Below are 17,015 nucleotides of genomic sequence, written 5' to 3' on the forward strand. Positions count from 1 at the left end.
TGTCACCTGTGCCTCTCTCTTGCCTTTGCTCTATTCTATTTCTCTTTATCTCTGCATCCTCCGAGTCCTGCAGTTTATCTCCACCCCACTGTGTGTTGTACCACAGTGGTACATCGGTCTCCGGTGTCTCACTGGGCATCTCACTGCCCAGCACCACAGAGCAAGCAAATCACTGTTGACATTTTAAAAGATGCTGGATCAAATTGCTCACAGTGGGCTGGGTATGTGGAAGTCCCAGCAGACATTACCGTTTCTTTCTGGCCTGACCAGAGACAAATGAATAGGTTAAATCACATTGACAAGCAAAAGCAACAACCATAAGTGTAAGGACTGTTTAAACAATCAGTATTTTCTGACTGTGTGTTTCTATCATAGACTGACATATGTGTGTATTTGCTAGCAGTCACTTGTCACTTGCTAGCAGTTGTTTAACCTTAAACTTGGATTCCTCTTTGCAGATATCGAACGTTTGTTTCCGAGGACGCTGGCCCCAACACCCTCGTCACCACAGTTCTGGCCAAAGACCCAGATGGTGATGGCATAATCTACTCCATAACAGCAGGCAATGAGGAAGGAAACTTTGTCATTGACAAACAGAAAGGTGAAGTATTTTTCCAGGCTTCACATTTGCAGCTCTCAGTCTAATTGACAGGCTTTCTGTCAAGTCACACATTAAATTTTCTCTAATACATTCCTGCTGTAATGGTGTGCACTGAATGCCCTCAACTTTCAAAGTCAATGTTGAAAGATATTGAAAGGGGATATTTAAAGCTGTATTTTCAACATGAGTGTCATTCTTTCCACTATTGGGTTTCTCCACACCTGTTTTTTTCTTTTACTCAGGTACAGAGAGGAATGTTCTCTGTGTTTCTGTGCTTTCTAGTACTGGTAACTGCACACTTTATCTTTTTTATTTACCCTTTGATCCGAAACCAGAGGCAGTCACTGTGACATTTGTCACCCAACCCTTTCAATTCAATTTCACAACAACTGCTCTATCATAGGTCAGAATCTTCTGGCTGCGCTCTGCCAGCTCGTCTTTCCTTTGTGTCATAATTTTATATTCCTTTCCACCCTTTCTGTGTATCCTCAGAGCAAGTAGATGCTAAGAATAAACAAAAAAAACAAACAAAAAAACAATACACTGCTCCTGACTTACTGTATATGAAGAATATTGACACATCGAATACCTTTGCAAACAAGATTGACATTTAAGACGTGTAAATTACCATGTAGTTCAGGTATTTTAATGTAGGAGAGCAGTGCTGCCAAAATCACGCATTGTAATTCGGAGCTAGGGCACTTCTTTGCTCTGTGGGCAGCCAGAGAGACAGGAGCGTCAGGCACTTGCATCTGTGTGTATCAGCATGATGTGTTGTCTTTAATCAAGATAATTGAAAGAGATGAATAGAAACACAACAAGAGAATAAAAAAACCTCCTGATGCTCTTACTTCAGTGACATCACACATCACAAGCTGCTTGTTCGTCCCACAACCTCTGGTGTTTTTGTATTACTGATGACGAGGAAGATTCTGACCCAGATGCTGTATCCTTTTATCCCACCTTTGATCTTGACTGTTACATGAAAGCAGACAAAGGCGGGGAAGAGAAGAAAAGCTGAGCCTGGTTAAGTTTTTAGCTTCATCTTTAGATGAAAGGATGCAATTACTAGATTAGAAATGTGACAAATAACCACTGTGAAATTGGCTTATGGATTTAGTCTGCATATAAGATTTTTTACCTTTCTGTGGAATTCTGAGGTGAATTTCCACCATTTGCTGTGTCAACAACATCCAATATGTATTTACTTCCGACTCTATTTTACTGATAGCCCCAGTGCCAATAACATCCTGCTTAATGACTAGTGGAATGGTAGTAATAGAAGGTACCTTATTTTAAATGTGTAATTTAATGGGTCTGTGGTCTTTGTAGGGTTGATTCGTCTCCGCTCCACTCCCCAACCCAAGCTTCAAGGCCTGGAGTATGTCTTAAATGTAACAGCCACAGATGACAATGCATCAGGCGGGCCGCGCTCTCTCTTCTCCACTGCGTATGTCATCGTTGGAGTTGATGATGTCAACAACAACAAACCTGTATTTGAGGCGGTGAGAATTTCTTTTAAAGGCAACTCTGGTACTACTTAGTCAGCAGTAAGTAAGTAGCAGTAAGTAGATCTTCTTAATGAGTTTATTTTCTTTGATCTCTGCATTAAGGTAACATATTCTGACAGTATAGTCTCATATGTGAGAATCACTTCTTTTATTTGTCTATCTCTCCTTCTTTCTCCTCTTCTGCCTCTCTCTATCTCAGTGCCAGCAGTATTGTGAACAGGCGTCAGTGCTGGAGAACCAGCCAACAGGGACGTTTGTGTTGCAAGTGCATGCTTTGGATGCCGATGAGGGAGCAAATGGAAAAGTCAAATATGGCCTAATGCACAGAGACAGCGCCATGCCCGCCTTCAGAATTCAACCAGACACAGGTAGAGGAGATGTCTGGGCTAAAATAGATCTCCATTATACAGAGCACAGAATTTACTGTAAATAGAGAGTGCTGCATTTTAATGATAAGTGACATCCCTAATTGTCATTAAAGTTGAAATGTGAGAGGAGAGGAGAGGTTCACATAATTCAAATTGATATCGTCAAGAAGTCAAATTCCAAAACTGATCTATCAATCATTATTTCATTAAATCCGTCCAAACTTGGTGTAACTGGTCTTTATATAGCAATGATTCTGAACGCAAAGGCAAATAGACACGCTTTGCTTAAGTCCTAACTTGGGGAGTCAACCTTTTCTAATCCTTCTGTTCTATTTTCTTTATCTCAAGATTTAATGACAAAGTCACTGCACTTCAAAGGAATGCTTTGCTTACTTGTTAGAATTGTTTAGTTGTTTTCTTGATTTATGGATGGATGGTTAGATGGATGATGATTGAATGGATGGATGCATATATATGTATTCATACGTGCATGTTTTGGTCTGTATTTACAGGCATGATTACAACAGCCCGGCGGTTCAACAGGGAGCAGCAGAGAGAGTATTCAATTACAGTCACAGCCACTGATTGGGCAGAGGAGCCCCTCATTGGCATTTGTCAGCTCACTGTCCAGATACTGGATGAGAATGATAATAGCCCCAAGTTTGAGAATTTGCACTATGAGTGTAAGTGTTGGTTAAAATTATACATCCAGGTACAAATTAAATACAAAAATGAGTATCATTAAAGCATAATGAGAACCTTAAAAATGCTGAGGTAAAGACAGGGTTTTTGCTCTCCTTTTTTACTTTAATTTAGTAATTTGATTGAATTGAGAATGTGTTTTAGAGTGCGACTGCTGTAAATATGCCTCAAGAGTAGGTTTGACTTAGGAAAAAATGAAATAACATTCATTCCGCTACTTGACGAAATGCGTCTCTGTGAGAAAATTAAAATTAGACATAAATAGTACCATGGCAATAACCTAAATCATTTTTGCATAACAACCAACATCCATAACATTTGTCGTGCTTGACCTTCACCACCCTTCCACCACCATCAGCCTCACAAATTATTACTCTTTGACCAGGAAAGTGAGTGTACATACATTATTTCTATCCCCTGTAGACTTTTTGAGAGAAGACACTCTGGTCGGTACCAGTTTCCTTCGTGTGGCAGCTCACGATGACGACTTTGGCACTAACGCAGCTATCACTTACTCCATGTCCCTGGACCAGCCTGAGTACCTGCGGGTCAACCCTGTCACTGGATGGGTCTACGTTAACCAGCCCATATCACAGGTTAGTAACAGCCTCTCTGTCAGCCAGCACACACACACACACACACACACACACACACACACACACACACACACACACACACACACACACACACACACACAGTCTTTATCACATGGCGACTTGTGGTGTGTGTCAACAAAGCTGATGAATAAGCCTCCTCAAAGTGCCTCTGTCTGCTTCTCCCAATCTGGGTTATGTTTACAGGTGTTAAACAGAGAAAGGACACAGAAAAGTGATCTCTTTCAACAGACACAAGTTACACCTCTTACACCTCCGTCCACAGTAGGCCCTATTTACAGCGTGTTCCTCTTCACTGTAATGTGAAACACAGCTAACACAGTGCTATGGTAAATTTTGCTTGAGTTAAATAGTGCGGTTGGAATGAAGGCCCTGCAGTAGCGTTCCTTCTTAAACAATGGATGCAGCAGTCTGTTGGTGAAGGAGCTGCTGAAGGCCCCCACTGTCTCCTACAGGGAGTGAGAGGGGTTGTCAGTGACTGACAACAGGCAGACAGATGTCAGATGTCAAACATTCATATAACAGAAAGGTCTCTTTAAACATTTGTTATTTGGATTTTTTTTACACCCATATCCAGACCATGCTTTTTCAGTACGCCATACTTTGCACTGTCTTTGTTGTTGATATTGTTGTTGTGCAGTGCATGCCTACATATACAGTACGTATGTATGCATGCACTGCACTGCACTGCACTGTGATGTATTATCTTTGTGTACTTAATTTGTGCATGGGACTTCAACTGCTGCTAAGTATTCGATGTCTTGGTCCACTCTAAGCGGCAGGTGTGGGCCACCACATGTGGATCTATTTAACTATCCATGCACTTGCACTTTAACAACTGGCACTTTACACCCGGCACTTTATAGAATCCACACTGCACTTTATGTCTATGTATGAATGGGTATTTTAATGTGAACTCCTTGTGTACTGTTATTATTATATTCCTTCTTTTCTTTTCTCGTCTACCTCCTATGTGTCTGTCTGTCTATTACCTGCCGAGGGACTACAAATATAAATTAGCAGGCTTGCTAACTCTGACACATTTACACATGTACTCACATACTGATGTTCATTAATGTGTATTGTCCCTTTCAAATAAATAAATAAATAAATAAAGTACCTTAGTTTGAGAAATGTAAAATCATGGTTTTTTTATAGAAAAACGTTTTTGTTAAGAAACAGGGACCATCAATTTCAAATGTTTGCCGAAAATAATTTAAACAATGAATCTATTGTCAAATAGTTGCTGATTCATTTTCTGTCAGTGAGCTTTGTTTATATCAACTAATCATTTCAGCTCAAAATGCCATAATGATAATTTTACTGTTAACCACAGAGAACCTATATCACACGGGACATCATAGCGACCGACGGTGGAAACCGAAGCACTTCTGTGGAGCTGGCAGTCACCATCACCAACGTAAAGAACCAGCCTCCACAATGGGAGAAGGAGAGCTACAGTGTCATCGTCCCTGAAAACACCCCCAGGGACACATCCATAGTAGTACGTGTGAATGTAACTTTGCAAGTACACTGTTTTTATTAAGACATATGTTGTAAAACTGGTTTCTCTATCTCTTGCCATTTTGAGTTCATGTAATTAAATTAGACCCAAATGCTGAACTCAGAGACAGAGACAGGAATAGTTTTTTGATTACTAGTTCAATTTAAAAAAATGTGTAATAGATGCGTCTTGGAGATCCACACACAAAGGCTGATGAGAGAATGAACAGGCAGTAATCCAGATAATTCAGGATACACAGACTATGGGACGTGGACTGGAGCAAACGACGGCCAGGCACCTGGGCCCAAAAGACAGGGATTACTAAGAAGACAAGGAAAACGAAAATCCTCCAAAAAAAAAAGCTTATTGACCAAAATGTTGAACTAATCCTTTAAAGCAAGAGAGTTATGTTTATGTTCTCTAATTTTAACACAGCTGATTCAGGTTTTCAGCCATCTTCTCATCCTGTTTAGACAATCAAGGCGACCTGTCGGCTGGGTGACCCGAGGGTGACCTATAACTTGGAGGATGGGATGGTCCCCGAAACCAACATGCCAGTCCGTTTCTACCTCTCCCCCAACCGTGAAGATGGCTCTGCGTCCATTCTGGTGTCCGAACCACTGGACTACGAGACCACACCCTTTTTCTCTCTGCGGGTTCGAGCACAGAACATGGCTGCGGTGCCTCTTGCAGCTTTCACTACAGTTTATATCAATATCACAGGTGTGACTTGTACCCTTCTCAATTGAACTGTCTTTGCTCTTTGATATGAAATAGAAAGTTTAGCATTCTCATTAGCAGGAGGTTTTTAGGTTTTATTAATCTTCAACTGTATGTTCAGATTTGATTGATTTATTGATTTTATTTCAACTTGGTATTATGCCAAAGCATGTAACTGACAAGCCCACAGACGCAAGGGTTCAGGACTCAGAATGCAGACTCTATACGCAAAAGAAGTTTGTTTCACAAAAGTGTGGTTTATTAACAAAAGGCGCTCAGGATATCTCAATACAAAACTAGAAACGCAAAGTACAGACAAAAGGCGCTAGGTTCTTGGCAAAAAGGAACAACAAACACAAAAAGGTTCTCTAGGACTACTCACGTATCTTAACAATGCAAAACAAGGAATCAAGGATCATTTCAGAGCTAGTAATGTTAAGGCTGGTTCACGACGTGGCACAAGACAATCTGGCACAGGACAAAGGGAGACGTGGACTATATATACACAAGGTAACAAGGAACAGTTGTAAACAATTAGGGCGGGGTAGACAATCAGACAGGCAGGAAGGACACCAAGTCAAGGGTCTGAAACAAGAGGAGAATTAGGTTTCACAATAAAACCGGAAGTGCAAGACAAGACATGATGCCAGTGAACAAAACACATTAAGATACACAACGAGACATGACAGAAACACAACCATTGATTCACTGCTGGTCCACTGTCTGAATCACGTTTAGTGTTGCCTACAACACCTCATTGTCAGAAAGTCTATCCTATACCACCTTACTACAACCTCCACTCTTTTAACTAACATATTGCGCTTGGCCAGAGGTTTTTTTGATTATCTTTAAGCCATGAAGTATAACGTTGAGTTCATGTGCAGGTGGAGAAGTCCAACGAGAATGAAAGTCAATGATGTTGCACTTGTGTTCTTTTCTTCAGAAAATCAAATCCCTAAACGTGCACAGTTACTGAGGCTACTGCTTTGAATGCTAGAGAATGTATTACTTAATTACTATGTGGTAATTTAGTCATTATCAGTTTTCTACTAAATATCTCTCTCTCCCAAGATGTCAATGACAACGTGCCATTTTTCACCTCCTCCATCTATGAGGCTTCAGTAACAGAGGGAGCCCCGATAGGGACTTTGATTCTCCAAGTGTCTGCCCATGACAACGATCTGGGTCTTAATGGAGAGGTTTGTGGTTATCTATTTGTGTTCATGTTGTGCAGGAATGAGATTTTCAACCACATCTATTAACTCTGTGTTACACTAGAAGGAGTGTTCTCTGACTTTGTACCGGAGTTGTTGAAGTGGTTGGGAACCTGACATTTTCAGCTACTAAAATCTTAAATTTCTGCTTTCAGCAAGTTATTTCTTAAAAGAAGACTGTTCTTAATTTTCAAATTCCCTCTGCTCCCCAGATCACTTACTCTCTGCTGAGAGACAGCAGTGGTGACCACCATCTGTTCTGCATAGACCCAAAACTTGGAATCATCTACACAGAAGCTGTGTTTGATCGTGAGGCCCGAAGCTCCTATTTGCTCGAAGTCCAGTCAGAGGATGGCCAGGAGTCAGCTCGACCTGGCAAGAACAAGCAACCCAACTCAGGTTAGAAATTATGAGGATTAAATCAGACTTTTTCAATTTTTATTAAACTAGTCATTAATTTCTATTTTGCTTGATGTGACTAAAGGAATAGTGTGACATTTTGGGAAATACACTCATTTGTTTTTTGGTGTTTAATAAGAAGATTAATACCTGTATGGTAAATAGAAAGCTACTGCCAGCAACAGGTTAGCTTTGCTTTGCGCAAAGACAGGAAACATGGTGAAACAGCTAGCCTGGCTCTGTCCAAAGGTAAACAAAAACCATCTACCAGCACTTCTAAAGCTCACTAATTAACATGTCTCAATCTTTTTGTTGAATTCATAGAAAAAACTGTTACTCTGCCCCCTTAAACCACATCTTGCCCTTTTTACACATCACAGATCAGACAAACAAACTTAAAATATTAGTTAATTTGTGAGCTTTAGAGCCAGGCTAGCTGTTTCTCCCTGTTCCCAGGCTGTATGCTACCGAAGCAAATCACTAATGCTAAGGTAAGCTAACAGCCTGCTGGTGGTGGATTCATATTTACAGACATACTTACAGACACAAGAGTGGTATTAAACTTCTCATCTAACTCTTAGCAACAAAGTGAACAAGCATATCTGGCAAACAGATCATTCGAAGACAAATTTTAGGGTTAGGCATAGAGAGAGAAAGAGAGAGAGAGAGAAGGCAAGAGAGGGAGGGGTCTGGGGGTGGACAGAGATGCAATCACAGTAACAGTGAGAGCTCTAATAATAGACTTTTAACTATATGTAGTATATACATGTACAATATATTTGTGCATGTGATATATATGCATATTGGTAACAGATAGTATATGTACATACTAGTACACTATGGATCGAATAATAATAGAAGTAAAACTAATAGTAATAGCAGTTGCAGTGGATGTTGGCAGGGCCATGACAGGAGACGTAGCTATAATCCACAATCCAGGTTAAACCACTATCCATGGGAGGGAGACAAGAAAGCACAAAGACTCCTGGGAGGAAGCTAAGTTAGTTACATGCCTTGGTAGGACATGATTGCATACAGATGGATATGACCTTTGTATTCAGGAGAAGGTCTTTTGCAAATGTTTGAGAAGGAAGTATTAGGGCTAAAGGGTGATGTTTTACACCAGTAAAGCCCTCTGTTCAGTGTTGGCACAGCTTCTTAGGATTTGCAATGAGCATTAGTTGTGACTTGTGTAACGAATCTCCCACATCCAGAAGGGCTCTTCTGCTCTACAAACTGTGTTGCGGCATCATCACTAAGACACACCAAAGAGAGGACAGAAATGTAAAAACGAGCCAAGAAAGACATCTTGTCTTACTGTAGCAGCTCCAAATAAGCATGTCAGCCTTGTATTATGTGAGCAGATAATTTACTCTTTCAAACTAAAGAAATAAACAGCGTAATAAGGAGGGCACAGATAACACAAACGCCTGTCAGGTTCTTTATTTATTCTCTGCTAAGAAGCAGCTTGTTGAAGAGGTTTAGCCCCATTACTGGGATTCTTTCTGTTGAAAACATTTATCCCTCTTAAAACAATAAACCCTTTGCAAAATGAATAATTTTTTTTGTAATTTAGAACACATATTTCTGAATAATGTTTTTTTTTTTTCCAATTTTCATGTCATTGAGACACATTCTGTTGGCTTGAGTGCTTCTTCCCCGCTAAACAGTGACAATAAATTGTAGAATTATTAACAGATGGAGAGAGAATACACACATGCATTGTTTGGTGATGTGTGTGTTTGTGTGCCGTGTTGTTTAATCTTCCTCCATTCTGTCATTCTTACAGACACCGCATATGTCAGGGTTTTCATCAGTGATGTCAACGACAACAAACCAGTCTTTGTTCAGCGGCTGTATGAAGTCAGTGTCGACGAGAATGCAGATGTGGGCCTGGCTGTTGTCACTGTTAGCGCTAATGACGAAGATGAAGGTATGCTTAATGAGGCAGCAGTCTGAGGAGGTTCCAAGGATATTTTACTGATGCTACTTCCTTGAAATAAAGGTTAAAGAAGTTAGCCAGTCCAAACCAAAATCAAAGTTTTTGTGATACACACAAGTTTCCAGATTTCTTTAATTTTTAACAGACTCTCTTGAAATAGCAGAACTGTTTGGCCATTCTATTAGTCAGTTTCCCAGCAGTGAGGTGTGCTAAGTAGGCACCATTTTGCAAGATGGCCTGCATTTGTAGCAATATGTATAAAGGGACCAGTCTGAAGTGGGCAGTCTTTACCAGTCTGGCCTCTGCTCTGCTGGAATCAGGCTGCTGAAATCATGTTGTGTGCTAGATTAAGCTGTAGCCATTTGAGTGCTTGGTAATGCACTGTAGCACATATGTACCAGAAAGAGTGACAGGCTCCCACACAGTAGGTGGGTGGGATTTAACCAATAGAGCAGTTGTTCATCCTCCATACAGCAGTATCTTAAGATCCCATTATCAGGCATGTTTAGGTCTGTTAATCAAGTATTTATGGTAAGCAGATGTGCAGCTTAGGCTGGGCTGCAGCACTAATGATGAATAGCTGTGGAATAACACTGACCTTGAGCATTAAAGTTGCAATACTGGTGCATGTATCTGAGAGGCTATGCTCAATCTGTGTTGTTTAAAAACTCCACCCTGAGCTTGACTTCTGTAAGTCTGCCAGAATCCTGTGGGAGGCAGGGAATACTTTGTCACTCTGTTAATAGTACAGATTAGTGTATTTGCATGGAATTGCAGTACTTTAAACCAACAGGATGATTGGAAGTGAAGACTGTTAATTCCAGGATATTATATTATCTATTCCGATGTTAAACCATTGGATGGTCTTCACAGAGACACAGCAGTAGAAGTTCAGATATTGACTTGAGTACATTACAAATGTTGACTTGAGTGCATTACTATATGCTTCTTTTTACTGTCATGTTCCGGTTTTCTTTTTCGGTACTCTTTTCTTGATTAGCATCTGATGAAAGCAGAGGAGACATGTACATTTCCATTTAATTCAGTCACCAAAACAAGAAAGAGAAACATGAAACCCTACTAATGTTCATGTCTCAGACAAAATGAGGTGTAATTCCCTTGAGGTTATGCCATTCTGTTGTGGCTAGAATGATAGTGCTTCAGCCTCAAGAAAAAAGTGACAATACTTCAACATGCAGAGATTGAAGGAATAATGATGCCAGCAACAATCTGCTAACAATCTGCTACCTTGTTAAAATGTTTCTGCACTTATGTTTTACTTAGATTTTCATAACCTTATAAAACAGTTTGTATTCACAGAATCAGTGATATCACATTCCCAACCATGCATTTCGCATTTCCTGCCACAGGAGCCAATGCCAAGCTGCGCTACCAGATTACATCCGACAACAAAGGTGGTGTTTTTGACATCGAGTCAGAGGTGGGGACTATCTTTATTGCACAGCCGCTGGACTATGAGCAGCAGAAGAGATACAAGCTACTTGTTGTTGTGTCTGATGGGAAGTGGGAAGACTGCGCAGCTGTGGTGGTTACTGTGGTTAATAAGAACGATGAGGCACCCGTGTTCTCCATGAATGAGTACTATGGATCTGTCACAGAGGAGCTTGATGGGTCACCTATGTTTGTACTACAGGTGAGAGGCTGAGATGCAGTTGCTGCAGTTTTTTTTTTTTTTTTTCAATAATTATTGCAGTCCAGAGACCTGTATTTATCTTTGGAGTGCTCTTTTTTCAAATTAAAAGCATGTCAAAATTTATTCTAAGTGTAGCTGTGGAGACTAATGATTGCACTGTATAGATACTAACAAAGTTTGACAAATTATGGAATTAAGTTAAAGAAACAGAGGTGATTGATCTTGTGTGGGGAAATACAGCAGTAAGACTGTAAGACACTGACAGTCAGGCTAGAAAGGCTAGATGCAAGAAGCATGCCTGATCAGAGCTCATTGCTTTAATGTAGGTAGTCAGGAAAAAGTGCCTAAAAACTTAAATGGCCTGTCTAAAAAATCTAAAAGCAAAGACGACCCAGTTGACAGCTGAAAATTGATAAGAAGAGGCAGTAATTTGGGTTTAATATATATATGAATATCCATTTTCTTTAAGATGCCTTTATCTCTGCAGGTGACAGCTACTGACCCAGACAAAGATGCAGACCAGGCTGCCATACGGTATTCCATTCATGGCCAAGCGGCAGAGTCACACTTCATGATCAATGACATCACAGGGGAGTTGTATGCCCAGCGCACCATGGACAGAGAAGAGCGTGCTGTCTGGCGCTTTGTTGTCATGGCAACAGATGAAAAAGGCGAAGGACTTACTGGTTTTACGGATGTTATTATCAGTGTGTGGGACATCAACGACAATGCCCCCACCTTCATGTGTGCACCTGATAATTGCCACAGCAGCGTGGCAGAGAACTCCCCTCCTGGAACGTTTGTTGTGGAGATGACAGCAGTAGACCTTGACGATGCAGCTGTAGGTCACAATGCCATCCTCACCTACCAGATCACTGAGAATGCACACAACACAAACAGTGAAGACCTTTTCACTATTGATTCCAGCACCGGCACCATATCAGTGGCAGCCGAGGGTCTGGACCGGGAGTTTGCTGACAGCCACTATCTCGTAGTAGAGGCTCGAGATGGCGACGGTATGACAGGTACAGCAACCGCCACTATAGTGGTAACAGACATCAATGACCATGTGCCAAAATTTAGAGAGGACTGGTGTGTCGCTCATGTGCCTGAGAACACTAATGAGGATGCTCTTATTTTGGAGTTGAATGCTGTGGACCCTGACACTGGCACTTATGGACAGCTGGCCTTTAGTGTGGTGGCAGGAGACCCAGAGCAACGATTTTACATGGTCAGCCACAGACAGGAGCAGACGGGCACTCTGAGGCTGAAGAAGAAGATGGATTTTGAGAGGCCAGAGGAGCAGCAGTTCAACCTTACCATCAAGGTGGAGGACTCTGACTTCTCCACCCTCATTCACTGTCTGGTTCAAGTGGAGGATGAGAATGACAATGCTCCAGTGTTCACCCTGAGCTCCAACCTGGTCTTCCCTTTGCCTGAGGACGTAACTGTAGGAACCAGCATCACTGAGGTTGCAGCCACTGACTCAGACTCAGGTCTGAATGGGGACATTTTATACAGCATTCTACCTCAGTCTGACTTATATGAACATTTTACAGTCAGCGAAGCAGGTGTGATCACAGTCGCCAGACCACTGGACAGGGAGACAGTGGCAGGTTATGAGCTGGTTGTCATGGCAACAGACCAGGGTACCCCACCATTGACTGGCAGTGTCACGGTACACTTGCCGCTGCTAGACATGAATGACAACGGGCCGGAGCTGGAGACAGCCTACATGCCTGTGCTGTGGGAGAACAGTCCAGCACCTCAAGTTGTCTGGCTCAACAGGAGCTCAGCTCTGCTTCATATTGTGGACAGAGACTCCCAAGAGCACGGGCCTCCTTTCTTTCTCTCCCTGCCCTCGCTTTACTCTATCGACTTTCACCTGAAAGATCACAGAAATGGCTCTGCCACACTCTTTGCCCTGCGGAGATTTGACAGGGAAAGACAGAGCGAGTTCCACTTACCGGTGATTATGATTGACAGTGGCAATCCACCAATAACAGCCACAAACACACTCACCATCACCATTGGCGACCAGAATGATAATGCTCATCAAGCAGGAGAGAAAGATATTTATGTGCATAGCCACATGGGTGAGTTGGTCGATTCCCCACATTTAATTCTCTTCTCCCCTTGCTTCTGCTAAAGAGCTTTTGACTGCAGGCAGAATTTGAGTGAAGCGGAGAAACTGAGGCTGCAGTTGACAAGAAAAGTTTTCACTCCCACGCCTACTTGGTGTAGTCTGGAATTCATAATTAGACTCTTCCTTTTATATTGTAGCAATGCTTTGTAATGGTAATGTCATTGTCAAATCCTTTCTCAAGCCGTCAGCCATTCTTCCCTTGCCAACCCCATGCCTAAAGCTCATCTAAATATTACATTATGATAAAGATCATGTTTCTTTTCATTTTGTACTTTTTTACCCTCTAGGTTGGTTAAATGTGTTGGGTTGTTAGTGTTTCATTGCGCACTCAGCTAAATCACAGTTGTAGTAATTGTGAAAAGCTGAGGCACCCTGACTCGACCTGGCTGTCACTGTTTACACAGCTTCTGTACTCTGGCACTGCAGGTCAATAATAACATAATCCACATGGAGATAGCCATCCTTCCTTAAACTCCATAGGCTCTGAAGTGGAGCACTGAGAGCCTATTCATTCCAGCAGTGGGGGCTCCACAGTTGTGAGCATAATATATAGAACAGAACACAAGAATGCAAGATAAGGAGACGAGAGGGACGAAAAGATAAATGTTGGCATCAGCAGATTCTGTCCAGACAGAATTAATGTGTGTGTGTGTGTGTGTGTGTGTTCAACAGGAAGGATGGCAGATGCAGCACTGGGGAAGGTCTATGCCCCAGACCCTGATGACTGGGACAACAAGACCTACACCCTGGAGACAAGTGCAACCAAGTAAGAGCTTTTTGTTAAATGCATTTATTTGTGTCTGAAAACATGCTGATCTCCAAATATGTACCACAGGTTCGAGTGCTAAAGGACTTACTGGACCTAACATGCCCAGCAAATACTTCTCCTCATCTTTGATCCAGGTCCCTGGCCTCTGATTTAAGTTATACTTTCCAAAGGGACTTTAATTGTAGCCATCAACAGTGATTGCCATTCATATTCAAACAAATTAAGCTGTATCTGTAATACCTGTATGATGAAACTTCCTGTACAAGCACAGTCACACCAGGGACCTTGTGCAGCTATTCAGTATTAATACTTTAATACTTTAAGATCAGATTGGAAATACCAGTTGCATTTTTGTTTTATGCACATAACAAATTCTCCATCACACAGTGGACAGATAGTGGAGCACCTTCTCCCACAGACAGATACAGCTCCACTGTCGAAGGGACAGATACAGGAAATCTTTCCTGCCACATGCCATTACAGCTAAAAAAAAATAAAAAATCTCTTTTGTACAATACTTCTTATCACTACAGTTTGCTACTTTTGATATTTTATTATGTATAGTTTGTTCTTTATAGTCCTATTTCACAAATTTTCACTTATTTCACCGTGTGTAATGCTGCTGCTGCACTGCATCTATCTATCTATCTATCTATCTATCTATCTATCTATCTATCTATCTATCTATCAACCACGTGCCTGCGTATGTGCTACCATGGCAGCCATAAATTTCTTCTGTAGCCAAAGAATTTGCAGGGGTTCCTTTTGTTCTTGGCAGTTTTTCTTTTTCTGGTCCATCTGTCAGGTATATTTCCTCTAAGTGCTCAGAAACAAAAGAGGCTACGTAACTTCTTTTTTCTTTTCAATCATTTTACACTGAAGTCATCTTCTCCTACTTTACAGTTCTTCTGCTTTTCTCAGATACTTCAGCCTCAACCAGAGCTCAGGAGTACTGACTGTCCAACAGAACGCTCCACCTGGAAGCTACTGGTTGAGGGTCAGGGTGTCTGATGGGGTGTGGCCCGATGTGATCTCAGGGGTCAGGGTTCATGTCAGGGAGCTGGACATGGAGGCCATCCTGTCATCTGCCTCGCTTCGTTTGACTGGTAACGTTAGCAGAAACTTTGACTCACCTGATTGCATAAACAGTGTGTTAAATGTGTATCACTGTTCCAACTCCCCAAAACTATAAGGCAATATTGTAGTAGTTTTTCAATTGGATTCACTCTCTTATCTTAAGCCACAATACAGAAAGGTTGCTCTTTGTTACTCCAGCTGCTGTTAAATTCCTTTGTGAAGCTGATGTTGAAAGAAACAACATCTGTCACATTCATGAAAAAGTTGGTACCTTTCACTGAATGATTTCAGGTCGTCAATCCAGTTAATGCTGAAATAATATCTAGGTCAGGATGAATGTTTATACTTGCATTATTTAACATTTCTGAACATTGTAAAGCAACCATACACACTACTTGCTGGTCAGTTTTCTTCTTTATCAAGGGTCAGGCAAAGTCCTTGGCAGTAAAGTTGATTTGCGGGTCATTAAAAAATATTTTGTACAAGACAGTTCTTTCAAGAGACCCTGAGTCTGAACTTTCTTTCAGTAGAGAAACAAAAAGATTTGGACTTGACTTCATCACCGCTTGTTCACCTTTTGGATGATTCAGTAAGGAAGTAGATCAATAGAAGGAGATGTAAGGTTACCTCTTGTGCTATTGGAATCTGGAAGTTGGTAGACTTTGATCATCTCTGTAGTTGTCATTGACGAGTCAGTAGTTGTTATTGCATTAACTACCACTGTCTTTGTCTCCCGAAGGCATTACAGCAAGAGATTTTATTGACCCTCACACAGAAGGGAAGAGTCGCATGGAGATGTTCTGGGACTTCCTGTCTGAAACCCTGTCCATCAGACCAGGGAGTATCAACATTTTCAGCATAGCAGACAGAGAGAAGAAAACAGTGGACATCCATTTCTATGTGCTAACTGATAATGGGTACCTGCACCCAGAGAAGCTGCATGCTGTCCTTACCACACATAAAAAGAAGGTATATATACCGTTGCATTTGATAGATAGAGATCAATGCTCATATATCAAGTGATACGGTTGGGAGCTTGAGGGGAAGAGCTTTTTATCTTACCAACTCTCTGTCTGTTTATTATCTGTCTGACTGTGCATCATCTTCATTCCTCTGCCAAACTATTTGTCTTGCTCCTTTAAAAACAACTAGTTGAAAAGAATTTAAAAGCATTTATATAGATTAAGTCATTTTTATCCCTGCAAATTTATATCACTGTGTACCTGTCACCACCAACACTGGAAATACAAATCCTTGCATCTTCATTGACAATTATTATAATTCCTCACCTTTCCCTTCTTCCCATGTCTGACTCTCCACAGCTGCAGTCGTTGCTGCGTGTGAATGTGAGCCAGGTGCAGGTAGATGAGTGTGTGCACGCAGACTGCAAGACGTCGAGCGGCTGCTCCACACAGTTAAGCATCAGTGACTCGCCCACCCTGGTGGACGCAGGTGCTTTATCCCTGGTGTCAGTAAAGGTGACTTCCTTGGCTGTGTGTGGCTGTGCTGCCAGGGAAATGACCCACCGACCCTGCTCCTCCTACCCCAGTAACCCCTGCCTTAATGGGGGTACCTGCATCGACAACCAGAATGGATACAGGTGAGAGGCATGTCTGCAGTTGTTCAGCAGCACTGGAGTTGCATGAAACTCTTGAAAGGAAATAGGACTAGGAGTTTCCTGATGGTCTGCAGTCATCTCTCTAGTTCTGTTTCACTGCAAGAGCGACATCATGCAGAGTCACTAAACGCATCCTTCATGAGAATTTTTTTTTTCACCTGCAACTTGACTTAGCT

The 17,015-nt window shown here is 41.6% G+C and overlaps 1 protein-coding gene across 1 annotated transcript in view; it reads left to right on the forward strand.

The window, feature by feature from the left end:
• Positions 1–17,015, forward strand: part of LOC121608314 (neural-cadherin-like) — a 72,594-nt gene that overhangs the window by 37,284 nt on the left and 18,295 nt on the right. The window contains exons 7-22 of the mRNA XM_041939555.1: positions 459–601; positions 1,934–2,106; positions 2,312–2,480; positions 2,993–3,163; positions 3,606–3,778; positions 5,133–5,300; positions 5,774–6,023; positions 7,092–7,219; positions 7,447–7,633; positions 9,423–9,566; positions 10,946–11,229; positions 11,717–13,325; positions 14,048–14,141; positions 15,066–15,250; positions 15,961–16,190; positions 16,544–16,821. Coding sequence (XP_041795489.1) covers positions 459–601; positions 1,934–2,106; positions 2,312–2,480; positions 2,993–3,163; positions 3,606–3,778; positions 5,133–5,300; positions 5,774–6,023; positions 7,092–7,219; positions 7,447–7,633; positions 9,423–9,566; positions 10,946–11,229; positions 11,717–13,325; positions 14,048–14,141; positions 15,066–15,250; positions 15,961–16,190; positions 16,544–16,821 — 4,386 coding nt within the window. The remainder of the gene's footprint in view (positions 1–458; positions 602–1,933; positions 2,107–2,311; positions 2,481–2,992; positions 3,164–3,605; positions 3,779–5,132; positions 5,301–5,773; positions 6,024–7,091; positions 7,220–7,446; positions 7,634–9,422; positions 9,567–10,945; positions 11,230–11,716; positions 13,326–14,047; positions 14,142–15,065; positions 15,251–15,960; positions 16,191–16,543; positions 16,822–17,015) is intronic.

This window comes from Chelmon rostratus, chromosome 6 (assembly GCF_017976325.1).
Source record: "Chelmon rostratus isolate fCheRos1 chromosome 6, fCheRos1.pri, whole genome shotgun sequence".
In the NCBI taxonomy this organism is placed as follows: domain Eukaryota; kingdom Metazoa; phylum Chordata; class Actinopteri; order Chaetodontiformes; family Chaetodontidae; genus Chelmon; species Chelmon rostratus.